The following is a 16,548-nucleotide window of genomic DNA, read 5'->3' as shown; positions in this document are numbered from 1 at the left end:
TCATCAGATAATACTGTCAGAACAATCAATTTGGTTCTTACAGACATAATTGGAAAAAAAAACCCTTTTATTTTTCAGAATAGGTAGGGAACGGTGCAGGTACCTCCTGCACTGCTGGTACCTCCAGGTGCATGCTTGGCACCTCCTTCTACAGATGCCCATGATCTTTAAAAGAAGCATTTAAGTCTTGAGCTTATTTAAAGATTCCTAATTTTTTACTTGTCTTTTAGACTTTATTTAGCTATGCAAGATATCACCATATTCAGTATTTTTTTATAATAAACATGTCTAGTCAAAGAAAGCATTAATGAAGCAATTCCCCAAATAAAACAGCCCATCATATCTGAGTTGCAGCAGAGAGAAAAGTGTGGTCTTTGTAGTTTAATCAAGATCACAAGACTTGTTTTGAGCGTCTGTCATCTTTAATTTTACGGCACTTCATTTCAGAGTGGGACTGCCAGGGTCACATGCAATTAAAACACAGGCAAGATTTGTCTTGTGAAATCTTAACATAAAAAGTAATGTGTTACTCTATTTTAACTTTTCTACTGAACTCTGTGAACTCACTAATTACTTTTCCCCCTCTTGTCACCTTTTTGATATGACATGTATTTTATAAAGGAGATAGAAGTTTGGGATTTTTTTTCTATCATGCATATGATTGAGGATAACAAAATTAAACCGGAGAAAAAAGGAAATGTATTTTTCAGAAATACATTTTTAGAAATATCTGAGCATTACTGCTTCAATTACAAAGGGACTGGAGGATCAAATTCAAGGAAATAACTATTAATCTGCTTAACTAGGGCAGGTAGAAGCGTAATAGCAGACCAGGGATTTTAGCAAGGCCAATCACACAGACTGGAGTTTATTCTCTTGAGTGGGGTGACAGGGGAAGGGTAAAGGGACTTTAATGTGGTGGGCCATGAGAAGCACAAAAAGCTGGTATCTGTGCAGCTTCTTTATAGCTTTAGCCCAGTTGTTGCATCGTAGTGATCAGTAAATTGCATGGACCCTTATTAACCTTATTGATAAGGAGCTTAGGGAAGTCCCATTCAGTCCAGAATATATTCTTCTTTTTGTTCCCCTGTCTGTCTCGGTTTGCAATCCCAGCCTCTTTGTACAGAAATCCTTTATGTTGCACCTCAAAATTCTGTGCAAGTACTCTGCTCATTTAACTTGGAGCAAGGGAACTGTAGAGCAGAAAGGGTTGGAGTACACATGGGGCCACAGGCCTATTTAAATATAGCTGGGACACCTGGAGAATGTTTGAAAAATTTCTTTTAAAGAATCTTTTATATTGTTCTTCTTTCAGTGCAGCTGGGGTCTGTGGGGATCAGGGGATTATTTTTGATACCTGTCTAAAAGAGTTATGTCTACACTGATTTCCATCCCTTGCTACTAATTAACCTTATTGTATACAGGAAACAGTCTATTTAATACCTGCATTCTTTCTGTAATGCCAAGTAAAATGAAATCTAGTGTGAAATCTAGTTAGCATTTGCCTTTTTGAAGTCATTTTTGAGTTTCCAGTCCGGGTGACTGTGACCTCAAAACTGAAAGCTATAAAATGGTCCCAGTTTCAGCTCAATGGGAGTTTCTTGAAGATTCCCTGTTCACCTGGACTTGCACGTGTAGTAAACTGCCCATCTTGGTGCTTGGCAGTGTTTTCCCAGGAACCATCTATTTTTTGGGTCATTCAGAGCCCTACAAAGAACATATATTCCTCCTAAGCAAAGGAGCCTCCTCCTTCCTCTGGAAAGATCACACTTCGACTGTTTCAGTGTACAGAGACTTATAAAAAATTTAAATAGCAATGGTAAAACCAGATCCATTAAGGAGAGCAGGGAATGATGATTTAAAAATGTCACCAACAAAGGCACGGGATGGTGAGGGGTAGCGAGAGGAACTTAAACTATAAAATGGAGGGAAAAAATTGGATGTACCATATTTTAAATCCTGCTGAACAACACTGGAATTGATCCTGTCTGCTCCAACATGCAGATAGAGGAGTTGTTACTGTACAACATGGTTTCTGAAAAGAATATTCACTAAAATGGATAATTTTTCATGTATTTGATGATGAAATGTTCCCCTGGATGTTGGAAGGTTGAGCCAAGCCCTGTGGTCCTGCTCTCTCTGCAGATCTCTGAGTGAATCCCCAGTGTCCCAAAGACAGAGCTGGATTTTTACAGGAGATTGGTTCAATTCCTTGAAGAGGACTCAGGTCAGGTGGCTGGGTCACTCTCTTGGGGACAGGCCAGCTGCATGAGCTTGGCAGTCTTTAACAACAAAATCCTGAAGAAAGTGACATAATTTAGTACTGAATTTTCTTCATTTAATACCAAATGATGATATCAAGAACAAAGCTAGTCAAAACAAAGGACGAGAAGAAAAACAAAAATAACATTTTAATACTGACTGTGCATCAGTACTGACAGCATAGATACTGAACAAAGGTTGGAAGTGGTGGTTTGATTTATTTGTTAGTATTAAAGCTTGGTGGAAGCACCAGAGGAATAGGACATTGGTATCATTAGTTATCATCTATTTGGAAGGAGGGAGAAGCATTGTTTTCATTCCTGCTGGGGCTTGTCAGGCAGCTTGGCTGTTGGAAATTGGGCTTGATGGCAGAAATATAGGCTTATGGGCTTGAAGTACTGCGTGTTTGTGGGTGTCCATCCCTATGGCTAAGTGGCCACAGTGGGGATCCAAGATTTGGTTTAAGGAGCCTGAAAGGTACCCCTGGATCCCTCTGTAAAACTGCTCGTCAAGGAATGGGATAGAATTTTCCTCATTTGCTGTTTTCTGTCCATTTCTTGTATTTTATACCTATTTTGGTCAATAAAGCAATATTCATTTACGCTTTATACCATTCTCCAGAAAGCACATTTCTTTGTGCAGCCTCTCCAAAAACAACAGAAATAATCTGACTTAACTATAAAAGATTTTATCATTTTTTTCTTCCTTCTGCCTTTCCTACTAAGCTCCTCTGCAAAACAGCTAGAAATTTTCATTTTCAAAACATTAGTACAGCAAATTGCCATCTTTCTGTGCGCGGCATTCTCTATGTACTCATCATCTGAATGATTCCAGATCACTCTCCGGCAGCGTGAATCACAGCATGCCCTCATGCCTGCCTCTTTTTCAATTATATCTAAGAGGAAGACTGCTGGAGACCCATTTTTTCATCTTGCACAGGACCCCAAAAGTGCCAGATCTCATTTCAATATAATATTAGGACAGTATGATAAAATGGATGTTAACAGGACACTGACTAATATGATCCATAGAGAAATGATAGAACAATACAACATTGGGCAGATTGTATTACTAATGTGCATTTTATGGACAAAAAAAATTGCCTTCATAAACAGGGTTCTAAGATGTAATCCTTACATCCTACAATCCTACTTAGTGTTCTAAGACATTCTGCAGCACTGCTGAAAATTTTTTTTTTTTTTGCATTCTTAAATGAAATATACATTTTTATTTTAGCACAGAGCTGCCTATATCCCTCCCAATTTACTAATGAAACTTGGCATTCAAATGACTCATCAGCACCTACTGCAAGGCATAAAAATAGATTAATGTGGCATACGTTTCTTTACCCATAAAAACGCACCTTCATGTAATCTCGGCACTGTCTTATTCAACAGAAAGTATGTCATTTCCTTCCCCTAGCAGGTCGAGTTAAAAATGAGCTGAATGTGTGAGAAAGCCATTAGTGCACTAATGAAAAGCTCGATACCGTTTGAATTTTTCATCACGGGATATTTGTTCTGTGGCACACAGCACTAATATTTACTGTCACCGGTACAGTATGCGCGGTAATTAAGTTACAGTCATCAACGGGGTGGATGTTAAGCAAAGATGTTTCTGTGTGAGCTGGGATCTCTTTCACATGTATTTCACAGAATCATAGGGTCACAGGATGGTTTGGGGTGGAAAGGATCTTAAAGCTTGTCTTGTTCCACCCCCTTTAAATAGGCAGGGACACCTTCCACTGTCCCAGGTTGCTCCAAGCCCTGTCCAGCCTGGCCTTGCACACTCCCAGATATCCAGGGGCAGCCACAGCTTCTTCTGGGCAACCTATGTCAGGGCCTCACCAGCCTCACAGGGAATAATTTCTTCCCAATATCTAACCTAACATGAGACACCGCTTGAAGCATTTGTAGGTTTGGTTGATGAAGAGGAGAGAAAAAGGGTTAAAAAGGATTTTGACATCTGATCTATGCTCTGCATCAGTCTCTCCATGTGCTCCTCAGACCACAAGGATGGTAGAGGCCACCTCAGGACCTTACTGGCTAAAGAGTGACTGTGTAAGAGAAATCAGTACCACAGTGACTTTTTTTTTTCTAGAAGATGGATGAAGGTTGAAAAATTATACACTTGCCAAAATCATTATTGGTATCATGGACACTGATCTCACCTGCATCATCTGTGGTAGCAGGATGGTGCTTAGGGGTCTCTTGTTTGTTCATGGGGTGTCTGGCTACCTCCCTTTCTCTCTCACCTCTTCCCTTATTAACTTCAGAATGATACATGTGAAATTAATAAAATCATTAGGAACAGTAGGAACATTTGGAATTCTGCCTATAGTGACAGCATGAGTTTCAAGAGCAGGAATAGCTTTTTCATCAAGCTCCAGTCTCAGGTGTTCAGGAGACTTCTTTCCATGAGCAGAGTCTCTTGGGAGGGTATCAGAAAATATGGGATGTTCCAAATTTCCCAAGTGATCCGGCTTTTTCCTGCTGAGCTGTCTGTCCATTTTGACAGAGTCCTCCCATGCTCCTTTTCCTCCCACCACCTGGTGACACCTGCCACATCTGGGCTCATTTTGTCACAGTCTGGCCACAGGTTCCTGGAGATAAAAGTGAGGCACATCTGCTACTGTGCACTTGTACCTCTGATTTCACAGCCGTGCAAGGTGTAGCTTTAAATAAGTAAATCAGAGTCAGCATTCAGAGCTGTCTGAGCTTCAGGAACCCCTTGGCATGTTTGTGTTCAGATGGACTTTTGACAAATCCCACAACTTCCTCAGCATTAGGTGGGCACAGAAAGTCCTGAACCTGACTGAGAGGCGTCTGTCCCCTGCACTTCTGGAGTCAGCCAGCCCAAAGGGAGCAGTTTCCAGCAGCACAATGATTTGCCTCCCCACCACATTATGCTTGGCAAGTGGCCTGAGACAGATGCACACTTGCTTCTTAATTAGACAGCTTATTCCTTTCTGTCCAGTGAGTTTCCCTGGTTTCTTTCACTGGAGAGTGTCCCTAGGAAAGGCAAGAAGCACAGCTTGTGACCCCTGCAGCCTTGCAAAGTGAATTTGTGTAAGGCAGAAAAAGGCATCCCAAGCTGATATGCAAGTGAAGGATTCCTTCTGCACTTGGGCATGTCTGGGGTCAAATGTTCCAATTCTTCTATGAATGAATCCCCAACCATGCAAGTAAGAAAAGAATTAAAAAAAGGTTTTGGCCTTCACAGGGTAAAATCTAATCTGGGTAGGAACTATTTGGGATAGGAACCAATTAAAGCTTTATGTGAGTAAATAGGAATTTCTGCAAACTGGAAAAGTATTCTAGTGCCTGAGAGGAGCCTGTAGACCCTCTGGCCATGGATCTTAAGGTTCACCTCTCTTTATTTGCTCCAAAGCAATACTTTCCTAGCAAATACCTACTGATGATCTTAGGGATAAATGGCATTGCTTCTGAGGTGGAGCCCTCCTCTTTCTCAGCCTCTAAGAACATCACAGATTTCTCTAGAAGCATCTATTTCCATAATATTTTCCATCTATATGTACAGGTAGACTATCCAAAAAACAAAATGTAAGTGTTGTTCTATAATAGGCCAGGTCATGTACAGTGGCAGAAAATGGAAGAGGAAAATTACTTTAGGTGCTCTTTCCCTTCATAGAACAGAATCATAGGATGGTTTGGGTTGGAAGGGATCTTAAAGATCATATTTTTCCAACACCCCATGCCTTAATTCATCCCATGTCCCTCTATCCCCCTGCCATATTTGCCTAGGTTTATGAAAGCCATTTGGGATGAAAAACTGGTTCACTGAGGGCCTGCACTGTAGGAACAGCATTTCCAAAGAGGTCTCAATTACCTGAAACACAGGCTCTGTGTGAGGGGAGGAAAATATATCATGGTAAAGAGAGTGAATAAAGAGGGTAAAATGCCTCTGGAGGGTGACCATTCCCTGGACCTAATCACTTGATATGGGCCAGACCTCATGGTCTGGACATGCACTCCTGTTGAAGGCACCTAGAGGAGCAAAGACTCATCTGTCCCTTTTATCCATTCCTGAGGCATCTACTTGGCAAAACAAGGCTGACTTAAATCAGGAAAAGTATTAGTTTCCTGTGTCAGAGTTGCTGTTTCTTCCAGAATAGGTAAAAAGTGGCCCCTGTCCTCTCTCTCCTTTCTTACACCATGTCCAGCAGTCTCAGACAATGAGTAACATCTTTTTCAGCTTGTGCTGAGTCTGCTGAAGCCACTTAAAAGACCCAACTTTTCAATCCATTAGCTGGAGCTGATGTAGTCCATGATAAACTCTGGAGAACCAGGGGGGCTTTCCCCCCATCAGATGTAAGAAATACACCCAGGACAGGAGAACACAGACCCAGAAAATGCACCAGGTCTCAATTTATCCCGCTGTGTTCAATTGTCCAGTCAAGGAAATGTTTTGATTTCCAAACCCATTCATTTTTTTTTTTTTTTCTTTTTTTCATTTTTCCCCCCTCCTCCCTTTGTTTTGGGAAATGAGAAAAATATATAAAAGCAAGTTATTAATAAAACATCTATTATGCCCATGGGACAGAGGTCCTTCCGTATTGTTCAGATGGCATGTTTATTGTTGACATCTCTCTTTTCTCTGAGTATGCACAGAACCCTGAAATCCTTTTACATTTTTAATAAGATTATTTCTTTTTTTCAATCTAGTGCAAAAAAACCGCATCTGCAATATGCATAATACTCTCAAAAACTGCAGCATCAGAGGGAAAGCACTGCCAATGGTTTTGGCTATGTGCACTTCAAAGAGACACAATGTGAAAAAGAATAGCACCAGAGGTCTAAGGAAGGTGCTCACATTTTGCATCTTAGGGCGTGTTTGTTTAAGGTAGTTGCCTTATTTTTCAGTTCTCCCATTTGAGGTAAAGCACATCATAAACACAAGAGGGAATTTGATTTGTTTTTCAACCAACAACGCCCCGTAAATCTGGAGTAAGCCGTGCTATTGTGTTGCTTTGTCTGAACTCGGTGTCCTGTGGAGCAAGGTGAGCACCAGCTCTGTGCTCCTGCAGCACTGCGTGGCCTGGGGGTGTGTGGAATCTGTGGTTCTGTGAAAATGTGGGTCCTCCAGCTGAAAAACAAGAGTGTGCACAGCATCGCCCATGTGCCTCCCCATGGGAGGGTGGGGATCCAGCCCCACACTGCAGCTGTGCTGGGGGAGCTGATGAACTGTGCAGGACCTTTGTAGCGGGTTCCAAGCCCCGTGTCCCTGAGCTGGCATTTTAAATTTGCAACAACAAAGGGCAGAAGCAGACCCTGCTCACCCTTTTACCCACCTGCCCTGTGGGTAAAAGACTGCAAGGGGCCCAAGATAAGAGTTGGTCCAGGCAGGTACCAGATAGCCAGGGTTATGTGGCTGAAGCTGCTGATGGAAATTTGGAGAGCTGCAAGGTGAAGTAGCCACAAGGGAGAAAGCAGCAGCACTGGCACATTCTCTGTATAGACAAAAATAGCATTTAATTCCCCAAATTCCCTTGTGAACCTGGTCCAGGCAATAAGGACAGTTCAGTTCTTCAGTGCAGAGCAGAAATCAGACACAAACAAGAAGCTTGATTATTTTAAGAGCTGTAAAGGGTTCAATAATGAAAATATTAAGGATTCTTCCCCCTTGGATGCTTAAGAGCTTGGTTCTAAAAGGCAGAATAGATGCACAGAGCATCCAGTGAAAGACAGAGCAAGTTATAAGAGGTGTGGCAGATCTTCCATTTGAGGGAAGGTTAAATTGATTAAGAGACAAATGAGAGGTGATGTGTTAGTGGTATATAGGAGAGTGAATTGCCAGGAGAGGTCACTCAGATGATCCTATTTAGCCTTTCCCATAAATCAAGAGCAAGCAGAGTGCTATACAATGGTACTAAAAGCTAATGAATTTAAAAGTGATACAAGTAAAATATTTTCTTACATGGTGCATAATTAACCTGGGAAATTCATCAGATACCATTAAGACAAAGAGCCTAGCAGGATTAAAAATGGATAATAAGTGACAGAAACTACATAAAGACAGAACTGTATACAGGGTGTTCAGCCATTTATTTAAAACCATTTACTGCCTGGTGCTGCAAAGAAACATCCCCTGTGGGAAAGGTTGACATAACACTGGACTTTTTCTACCTTTGTTACTGCAATGGGCAGGCTGGAGCCTGAGAAATGGGCTGGTCAAACCACTTTCAGTATGGTCACTTTAATTTTCCAGAGCAGAGACCATACCAACACCTACCCCAAATTGTAACCAAAAAGCTTCTGAGCTGCTTCTTTGAAAGCTTTGAGACAACATATAAATCACTGGTGGAGAGGTGGTTGTTCCCTTTATGCACCAGAAATGCAGCCAAAAAAACTTATGGAGAAGAGCTGAGCGCAGAAATTGCCTTTTGACAAAGAGGAGAGAAGAACCGTGTGGAATTTGAGTCTGCATTTTATTAACTGAAATGTGCTCTAAAATGGTGGTGTTTTGTGGATAACTAATTTGCACTCAATCTGAACTTGCAGTGTTTTGTGGCCCCTCTTAAACTTGTTGAACAAAGCCTTCAACTTCCACTGAAGGCGTAAGGGGTGGCCCCAGGTATCTTGGAGGTGCAGACAGCCTGCTTTGGTGGGAGATGGTGCATTCCCAGCACCTTTGAAGCATTTCTGAGGGTTTAAGGGCAAATTATAGAAAGTCAGAAAACTTCACCATGGTCAAGGCACTGCAAGACAAATTTCATTCTGTTCTGTGGTCTCTGAGGTTGCCCTGCTCTTGGGTTGCAGGGCTGGGTGCCTGCAAAACCCCAAATCTCTGATTATTAGCGGTGAATAGAAAGTGTCTGTGAGGGAGGTGAGGTCCTGGCACAGTTTGCCCAGAATGTCTGTGGACTCCACATTCCTGGAAGTGTTCAAGGCCAGGTTGGATGGGGTATGGAACAACCTGGGATAATGGAAGGTGTCCCTGCCCAAGGCAGGGCTTTGGAATGAAGTGATTTTTAAGGTTCCTTCCAACCCGAACCATTCTATGAGCCTACTTAAAAAGCAAGGGGGAAAAAAACAAGAAAGATGGGTCTGAATAAAGAGAGCACTAAAATAGAAAGTTCTCTTTTGACACATGTGTCTCTGTGCCTCAGTTTCTCACACATTTATGTGCAGTGGCATTGCATCCCCAACTGTCCTGAGTATGGAATTCATCTTTATTTTAAACATCAATGTTTGTTTTGTGTGAAAAACAGTAGTGAGGGCTCATGTTCTCTACCCAACATGAAATAAATCTTTGCAACAAGGCTCTCTAAGTAAAATTGGACACAATATTTCAGGTATGTTTGGAAGTATGAGGTTGTGTAGTGTAAAAATAGCCTGGAGTGATGGTAGAGGACATTCATTTGCTGTGATCACTCGTGGGAAATTGGCACAAGGATGAGATTGTTGCTTTAGTAGCATCCTGAAGCATTTCTTGAAGAGAAAGTTTTGGGTTCAGCCTGACCTCCACAGGCCACTTGTTTGTCCCTTGACCTTTAGGGAAAGTTGTTGATTTTTAACCCAAAGTGGGTGCTAGGAAAGGCTCCTATGTTCTACAAAACAACTGCCTTGGGCTCCATTTTTGCATCCTGCAGAGCCCAGGAGCTGTGATGAGACCCACGCCTCTGATGATGCTCAGCTTCCCTGAGCTCCAGGTTTCCTTCCTGCATCAGGAGCGCCGTGCAGGGACCTGCTGTTTGCCAGCCTCCTCTGAGGATTAGCCATGTAAAATCTACACCCTGCCTGATTGCAGGGGTGACTGCGGGCCCAACTCCCTTCCCAGCTTTCGTCCCAGCTCTACCCACGGTCTGTGTCCTGTGTGGAAATTGATTAGCTGAACTTCTTGAGTGCCTTGGGCTGAACGACAGCCTAAGGCTCTGCTGCAGCACGGGGTGCTTGCAAAAAAAGGCTGAGTGTTACCTGCACTGTGCTGGCAGAGAATGAAAGAACTGTTAAAATGTATGCTGCCTCCAAAAAATGTTTATCTACATGTATGTAAATAAAAAGAGGAATAAAGAATTGTTCAGGGGAGTTTGTCTCCTCTTTTAGCTGTAGCTCAGCAAGTCAGTGTGTCTCATAATTGTTGTAGAAATCCTGCTTTGGAGTAGAATTTCTTGAGTTAAAAACCGACAGTCTCTCACTAAAGCTTACAATTCAATACACTGATGTTTTACCTTTATTTTAATGAGGAAAATTTTGTAGCTGGAAATGCCCTTTTTTGGTTCAGTTAGAGGTTTATTTCTGATATCTCCTCTTACTGAATCAGTCCCAGTTTTGTGCTCGTGCTTCTCAGATGAGTTTGAGTAGAAGATGCTCTTCACAGGGAGAAGATGCGGAGAAACAGTGATCCTTGGACATATTTGTCTCTGCTGCATTTTCAGCCTTCATTTTTCTGATCATTTACCATTAATAGCTCCTTGCTCAAAATATCTATGGCCCTTCTCAAACTGATGCTGGCTCCTGAAAAAGAAAGGTCTTCTGCAAGTCTAATTTTGACTTGCTAAATATTTAGCAGAGTTTGAGCAGAACTGCTACCAAGTGATAGTGAATATTCCAATAAGTAACAATTGGAAGAGCAATGTGGTGGCAGTACAGCCTTGGTGAATTGCAAAACTTGGACACTTTTGGGATTTAGAAATGTTTATGTCCAGCAGTGAGAGTCTGTCTGAGTCCTGGGCTGTGAGCTTGGGTAATAAAGAGCAAACTGCCTGAGCAGGAGGAGAAAGAAACCCTGCTGCAGTTAAGGCTTGAACATTTTTTTTTTATTTTTATTTTTTTCCTACTCTTCCCCTCCTTTATCCTTCTGGTTTCTGCTGATGGCAGGGCTTGAAGGGCTGGCTCTTTGACTAATGGTTGAGTCAGTAATTTTTCCCATTAAATTAATGTATGTATTAAGAGAGACAGGAAGAATTGGTCTCTTGGGGAAGGAAGCAGCTTGGTAGCAAGGCATGGCCATTCCTTTGTGTTGTCGAGATGAGAAAAGAAAGGCATCTGCTACAGGCCCTGGATTTATACACTCCTCTGGTGAGAGCCACTTGTGTCCCCCCAGATTGTCTGCCCACGTCCAGGCTGCAATGTAACAGAGCATTTAGCAGAGCAGTCAGCACTTTTTTACAATGTTCATGTAAGGAACCCTTCAAACCCAAAGAAAAGCTCGTGTGTCCAAAAGTTTCCTTGATTTTTTTTCCCCCCCCCTTTAAACCAGTTGATCTTGAGAGAGATATGGTGCATTTCATAAGCCTTGTCTTACAAAAACCAGACAAGAGGAGTCTCCATGCTCCGAAGAAAGCCTGAAAGAAGATTAATTAATTAATTAAGAATCTTTTCTTCTGAGTGCAACAGGCTCCAAGTAACAAGTGAACTTTTCATTTCCAGTAATAGCAGAAATTACTTCAATAGCATGATTGTGAGCACCCGTGGGGCCATAATGTGAATGGTCTTTATTAAGGAATAGACTGAACTTCTGACTATCTTTCTTCCAGTCATTTCCACAGGCTATAAACAGCGCCTGGTTTGTTGCTATTAAAAGAGTCTATAGATGATGATCCTGAAAAGCATCACTGTTTAAGTACTCATGGCTTGACATTAACATGAAAAATATTTTCTTGAACATAAAGTGAATCTGGGCTCTCCAGTACATTATAGTTTTGTTCAGAAGTTATTGAGCTGGATATTTGTGATACGAGGGAGATTTTTGTTTGGTTTCGTGTTTTTCATTTTAATTACTGGTCACTACCTCTCTGTTTTGCTTGATTTTTCTGACATGTGAGCAGTCATAAAAACCATCTCAGGGCTGGTTTTTATGTTTTCTTGGTGTTTTCTGCCTGTGTTAGCACCTGATGAAAGAGCCTGGTCTTAGTTAACCATCAGGCCTCATTATTTATTTGTTCCCATAAATGACCACTCCAAGGAGTGACCTTTCCAGAATAACATGGAATTCTTCACAACAATGCCGAGTAAAAACTGAAGCAGCCCAGGATCTGCTGAGGTGATATTGAAGACATATCTCTCATGCACAGCAGACCTATGCATTAATCCTATGTTTTGGGGTCTTTAATTGCATTAAATATTTGCTTCTGGATCTGTGTTTCACACATCTTATTTACATGGTTTATTTTTCATTTTATGAACAAATCGATAACCAGACAGACTCTTTACCACACTGGATTAGTTTTATTTATTCTCTTTGAACTTGATTAAAAAGCTGTCAAACATAAGTCTACATTTTATCAGCAGAATACTTTTACAAAACAGGGTAGGAGATGTGTATAGCTGGAAACATACATTTCAAAATGAAACAATATTTGATATATTCTAGACAGTTACCCTTTTGTTTATCCATGACAACTGAAACTAACCATCAAATGCATAAATTGATTCAAGTCTAGCCAAGTAATCCTAAGGGCATATGAAAAGGCTTTTTTTTTAAAGTTCTTTCTAGATGAATTTAATGTAGTTCACCAATAAAGCATCCTCAGGAGCACAATACAAATGCTACAGAACATGAGATAGCTGGGGAAAGCGGGCAGATGTACAGTGTGATGAAGAATCAAAATGGATGTTACATTAAAATGAGCAGTCATGCAATGTCTTCATTTCATGTACTGCGTTTAAGTAAAAATGCCAAAGTTCCAATTCCATTTTTAATTTCTTTTAGGCACTGTTATGCAAATGGTGACATTCTCATTTTGTTTGTGTTTGTTTATTTTATTTGTTTAAAAGCATTAAATGCAATTTTTTTTCCCAGCTCTCGGGGTAGACAAATGATTATTCATCATGTCTTTAATTTTCAACGTATATCAAAGAGAAAGGTAAATTATACTCAGATTAGCTATGAATGATCTTGTGTCACTGCTTTAATTCATTGCTTTAAATATACATACTTTAATCCATTTTCCACAAACCTCCTCAATTATTATCTGTCTTTCTGTGCCATTGCATATGTTGGTAAACAGCATTTTCTATGGTCTAGGGCCATATGCTGTATGCTCAGCTTGCAGAAAAAGTGACACTTGGAGTGCTAGCATAATGAAACTCTCAAAGGGTTAATGCAGAATACATATAGGCAAATGTTGACAATATTTTTTATTCCAATGTTTGAAAATTAGACACAAAATCATCATTAAGTTTGCACAAAATGAGGCATCTGTCACTTGAAAGAAAAAGAAATATTTCAGAAATATGTTTACAGAAATGTAAAAATATTAGACATCAAGACAGATGTGAACGTTTTCAATAACAGGCCCTGTCTGTCAGTCTTCCTCCGAGCTGAAGATCTTGCTGTACTCGCTCAGCATAAGTTCAACTATCTGATTTTGGTACAGCATGTGGACTGCCATGTTCCCTGTCTCCTTTTCAGGTCTCAGGAGTGTTGGTCCAAACACAATTCCTAAGCTCTGTGTTGACATAAGATTCACGGATTCCTTGGCTGCTATCCTGTTGACAAAAAGGAAAGAACTGGTTAAAAAAGAAGGGTGTCAGAGGAGTCACTGTTGCTCTTGAAGCACATAGAGGCACTTTTTAAATGTTTCTCCTGATAGGGGTGTTTGCTTGGTTAACTTATCCAAAAGAAAGAAGACAGGGAGGCAAGGGAAATGTCTGCCAGTGTGACAAAGAAGGGAAGGAGGGATTTTGTAGTGCCAGGGAGAAGATTCCTTGCTTCTCTTAACATGGTCTCCAGCACTGAAAGAGTTGTGAAAACCAAAAAAAAAAGCCCCTTAATATAGGGCTCATATGAAACACATTCCTTCTGCTAATTTAAATCCAATAAAGTGAGTATGGTCTGAAATGGATGGTGAAATTTATGTAACTAAAGACTTTTGCATGCCTTATCCTGACACAAAGTTTCTTGAAAGACACAGAAACCACATACCTTAATGAGATGACTTAGAAAATAATGGTAAGGATTATAACCTTTGATATCTTTATTACTCACAAAATTACAAGAGAAGGACTATTATTATTAAAAGTTGATCTTGTGTCTATATTAAGACTTAATATTCCTGTGGAAAGGGCATTAAGGATGGAGAAGTCTGGTCTAAGAACAGTACAGGTTTAATGGATGGAGTTTAGATAGGAAGTTTGGCATAAATCTCTGCAGTGGTGAGTACAGACTAGGTAGAAATCCATTTCCCTCAACCCTCCAGAATATATTATGTATCCCAGGGTTGGAAAGACTAGTAAATGAAGACACATATTTTATAAATAAATTGCACAGCTCCACCAAGGAATGCAAACTAAATGTAGCTTTATTATGTAAATGTTTGAATTTATGGATGCCTCCTTAACCTGCTAGTTTTAACTCCAGTATTCCAAGTGGATTGTTGAAGCCAAGTTCTGCTTTCCCCCCCTCCCTTTGTCACTCATTTACCTTTTAAAAATCCAGACAGCCTTTTAAAAGCCATCACAGCTGTCTCTGTTTTGCCATACCTGCAGCTGAACTTACAGCAAGCCACATTATAAGGGAAAGAAATTTTGTGAGACCTAACGGCTCCAGGTACTCAGAAAAGTGTTTCTTTCATGTTAGTGGGTGGGTCACACAGCAAAAAGCATCTCTTGTGGATTTGTGCCAATCTCATCGTTTGCCACATTCCTGGAGCATCAACACTCATGCTTTTTTTCCCCATATATAAATAGGAAGAATTACTTCTGCCTCATGCTAGTAACCGTGGTGTCCATTGCACAAAACACTCTCCATATGGCACTAATCAGATTGGCTTAACTATTAGTTTCTTAAAATATAGCATCTTCATTAATTTTTTTAAAAAATTAATTATCTTTCCTCTGTGGTAATATTAATATATCATCTCTTCTCTTAGGAGTTCAGAAAGTCTCAAAAGTTAGAAGTTTCATTGCCAAGTGACTGCGTGGGCTTCTGATGGATGTCACACATCTTTATCACAATTAAAAATGTTACAGAGGTGATGAGATTGTTTTGCTTCATGCCACTTATGCAGAGGCATGTACAGAAAGCTTGGGGATCTCTCCAGGAGAGAGATTTGATTTCTGTTGAGCTTGTTATGTGGTAAAAGTTCGAAACTTCATAAGGTATTTGGAGATGACATCAGCAGGAGTAGAGATGCATGTTCACTGGAGGGGGAAATTCAGCAGCTTTGTCTTGGGTAACTGTAGAAATAATCAATTTAGCAGCATCAGCCATGGCTTTGAGACAAGAGGATGCTGATGATGGATAGCACTGATGGGGCTGAAGGAGAAACCCCTTGCAGGGAGAAGGAAGCAATGGACCATGGATGAGGAAAATCAGGGTGAAGAAATGTGGCGACAGAGCTCAGTTTACTGAAGGGACTGGGGGACTGCCTTCCTTTGCCTGTAAAATGTGGAGCAAGGTGTTGAGACCCCCTGTTCCTGATGGGGACACTCCATCTTCCTGAAGGAGAATAATTTTCCTGGTTTATCCTGGAAATTCCATCCTTCTTGTGACATCCTGGCAAAGTCCAGGCATGATAACATTTCCCAGCAATCAGGAGGTGGGGATATGGCATGAGGCAATGGAGGCTGTGCTTGGTGTGTGCTGGTGATGGAGAGGAACTGTGGCTCATATGTAACGTGGCATTAAGAAAATTTGTGTAAATTCGTGTTCCCTGAGCTTAATGCTAGAATAAGCAGTACTGTATTGAGAAAGTACTGTATTGAAAATCCTTGGTATAACAATGCAGTTTCACTTGTTTGCACCATAAGAACAAAAAAACCCATAAAGCAAGTGAACTTGGAAACATGGAAAGTCTGAATAGTTAAATATGTGGTAAAAGACAGCTACTGAAGAAGTAGAAGGAAGGAACTCAATCCACCCTGAACAGAATAATTATAAGTTTTGGACTTTATGTCTTTTTGGATTACAGACATTTACCAAAGAAATTCTATAACTGATATTTTTATCATCATACAAAAGAAGAAGTCAGTGCAAATCAAAACAAAATATGCACACTTAGTTATTTCACCATAGCTACTAGGTGAAATTGAGTTGTTAAAAGAGAAAATATTGAAAAAATGGACAAGAATTCTTTTTTTGGCAAGAAAAAGAGCAGAAAGAGTGACACACCATTTTCAACATAAAGAGTGAAAGGAAATGCCAGAGGTACTTTTTGTCAAGCCCAAATGAAAGGAGCAATGATCCATCAATTTAAGGTTATTTTAGAAACAATCTATAATCTGGTGCCACAGATGTTGGAACCATATCAAGAAATTGTTGGGTGCTATGCTGCACAAGATTATTATTTTTTTTTCCTCTCCAAAATAACCGAGTGTCAAG

The 16,548-nt window shown here is 40.5% G+C and overlaps 2 protein-coding genes across 5 annotated transcripts in view; one reads left to right on the top strand and one right to left on the bottom strand.

Moving 5' to 3' along the window:
* GTDC1 (glycosyltransferase like domain containing 1) overlaps window positions 1-16,548 on the top strand; it is a 318,453-nt gene that overhangs the window by 247,637 nt on the left and 54,268 nt on the right. The gene's annotated exons all lie outside the window — the stretch shown is intronic.
* Window positions 12,433-16,548, bottom strand: part of ARHGAP15 (Rho GTPase activating protein 15) — a 321,093-nt gene continuing 316,977 nt past the window's right edge. The window contains exon 14 of the mRNA XM_071435464.1: window positions 12,433-13,715. Within this exon, the coding sequence (XP_071291565.1) occupies window positions 13,532-13,715 (184 nt within the window). The 3' untranslated portion in view covers window positions 12,433-13,531. The remainder of the gene's footprint in view (window positions 13,716-16,548) is intronic.

This window comes from Agelaius tricolor, unplaced genomic scaffold (genome assembly GCF_023055355.1).
Source record: "Agelaius tricolor isolate 1412-34295 unplaced genomic scaffold, bAgeTri1.0.p SCAF_10, whole genome shotgun sequence".
Taxonomy (NCBI): domain Eukaryota; kingdom Metazoa; phylum Chordata; class Aves; order Passeriformes; family Icteridae; genus Agelaius; species Agelaius tricolor.
This window is presented reverse-complemented; position numbering and strand designations above follow the sequence as displayed.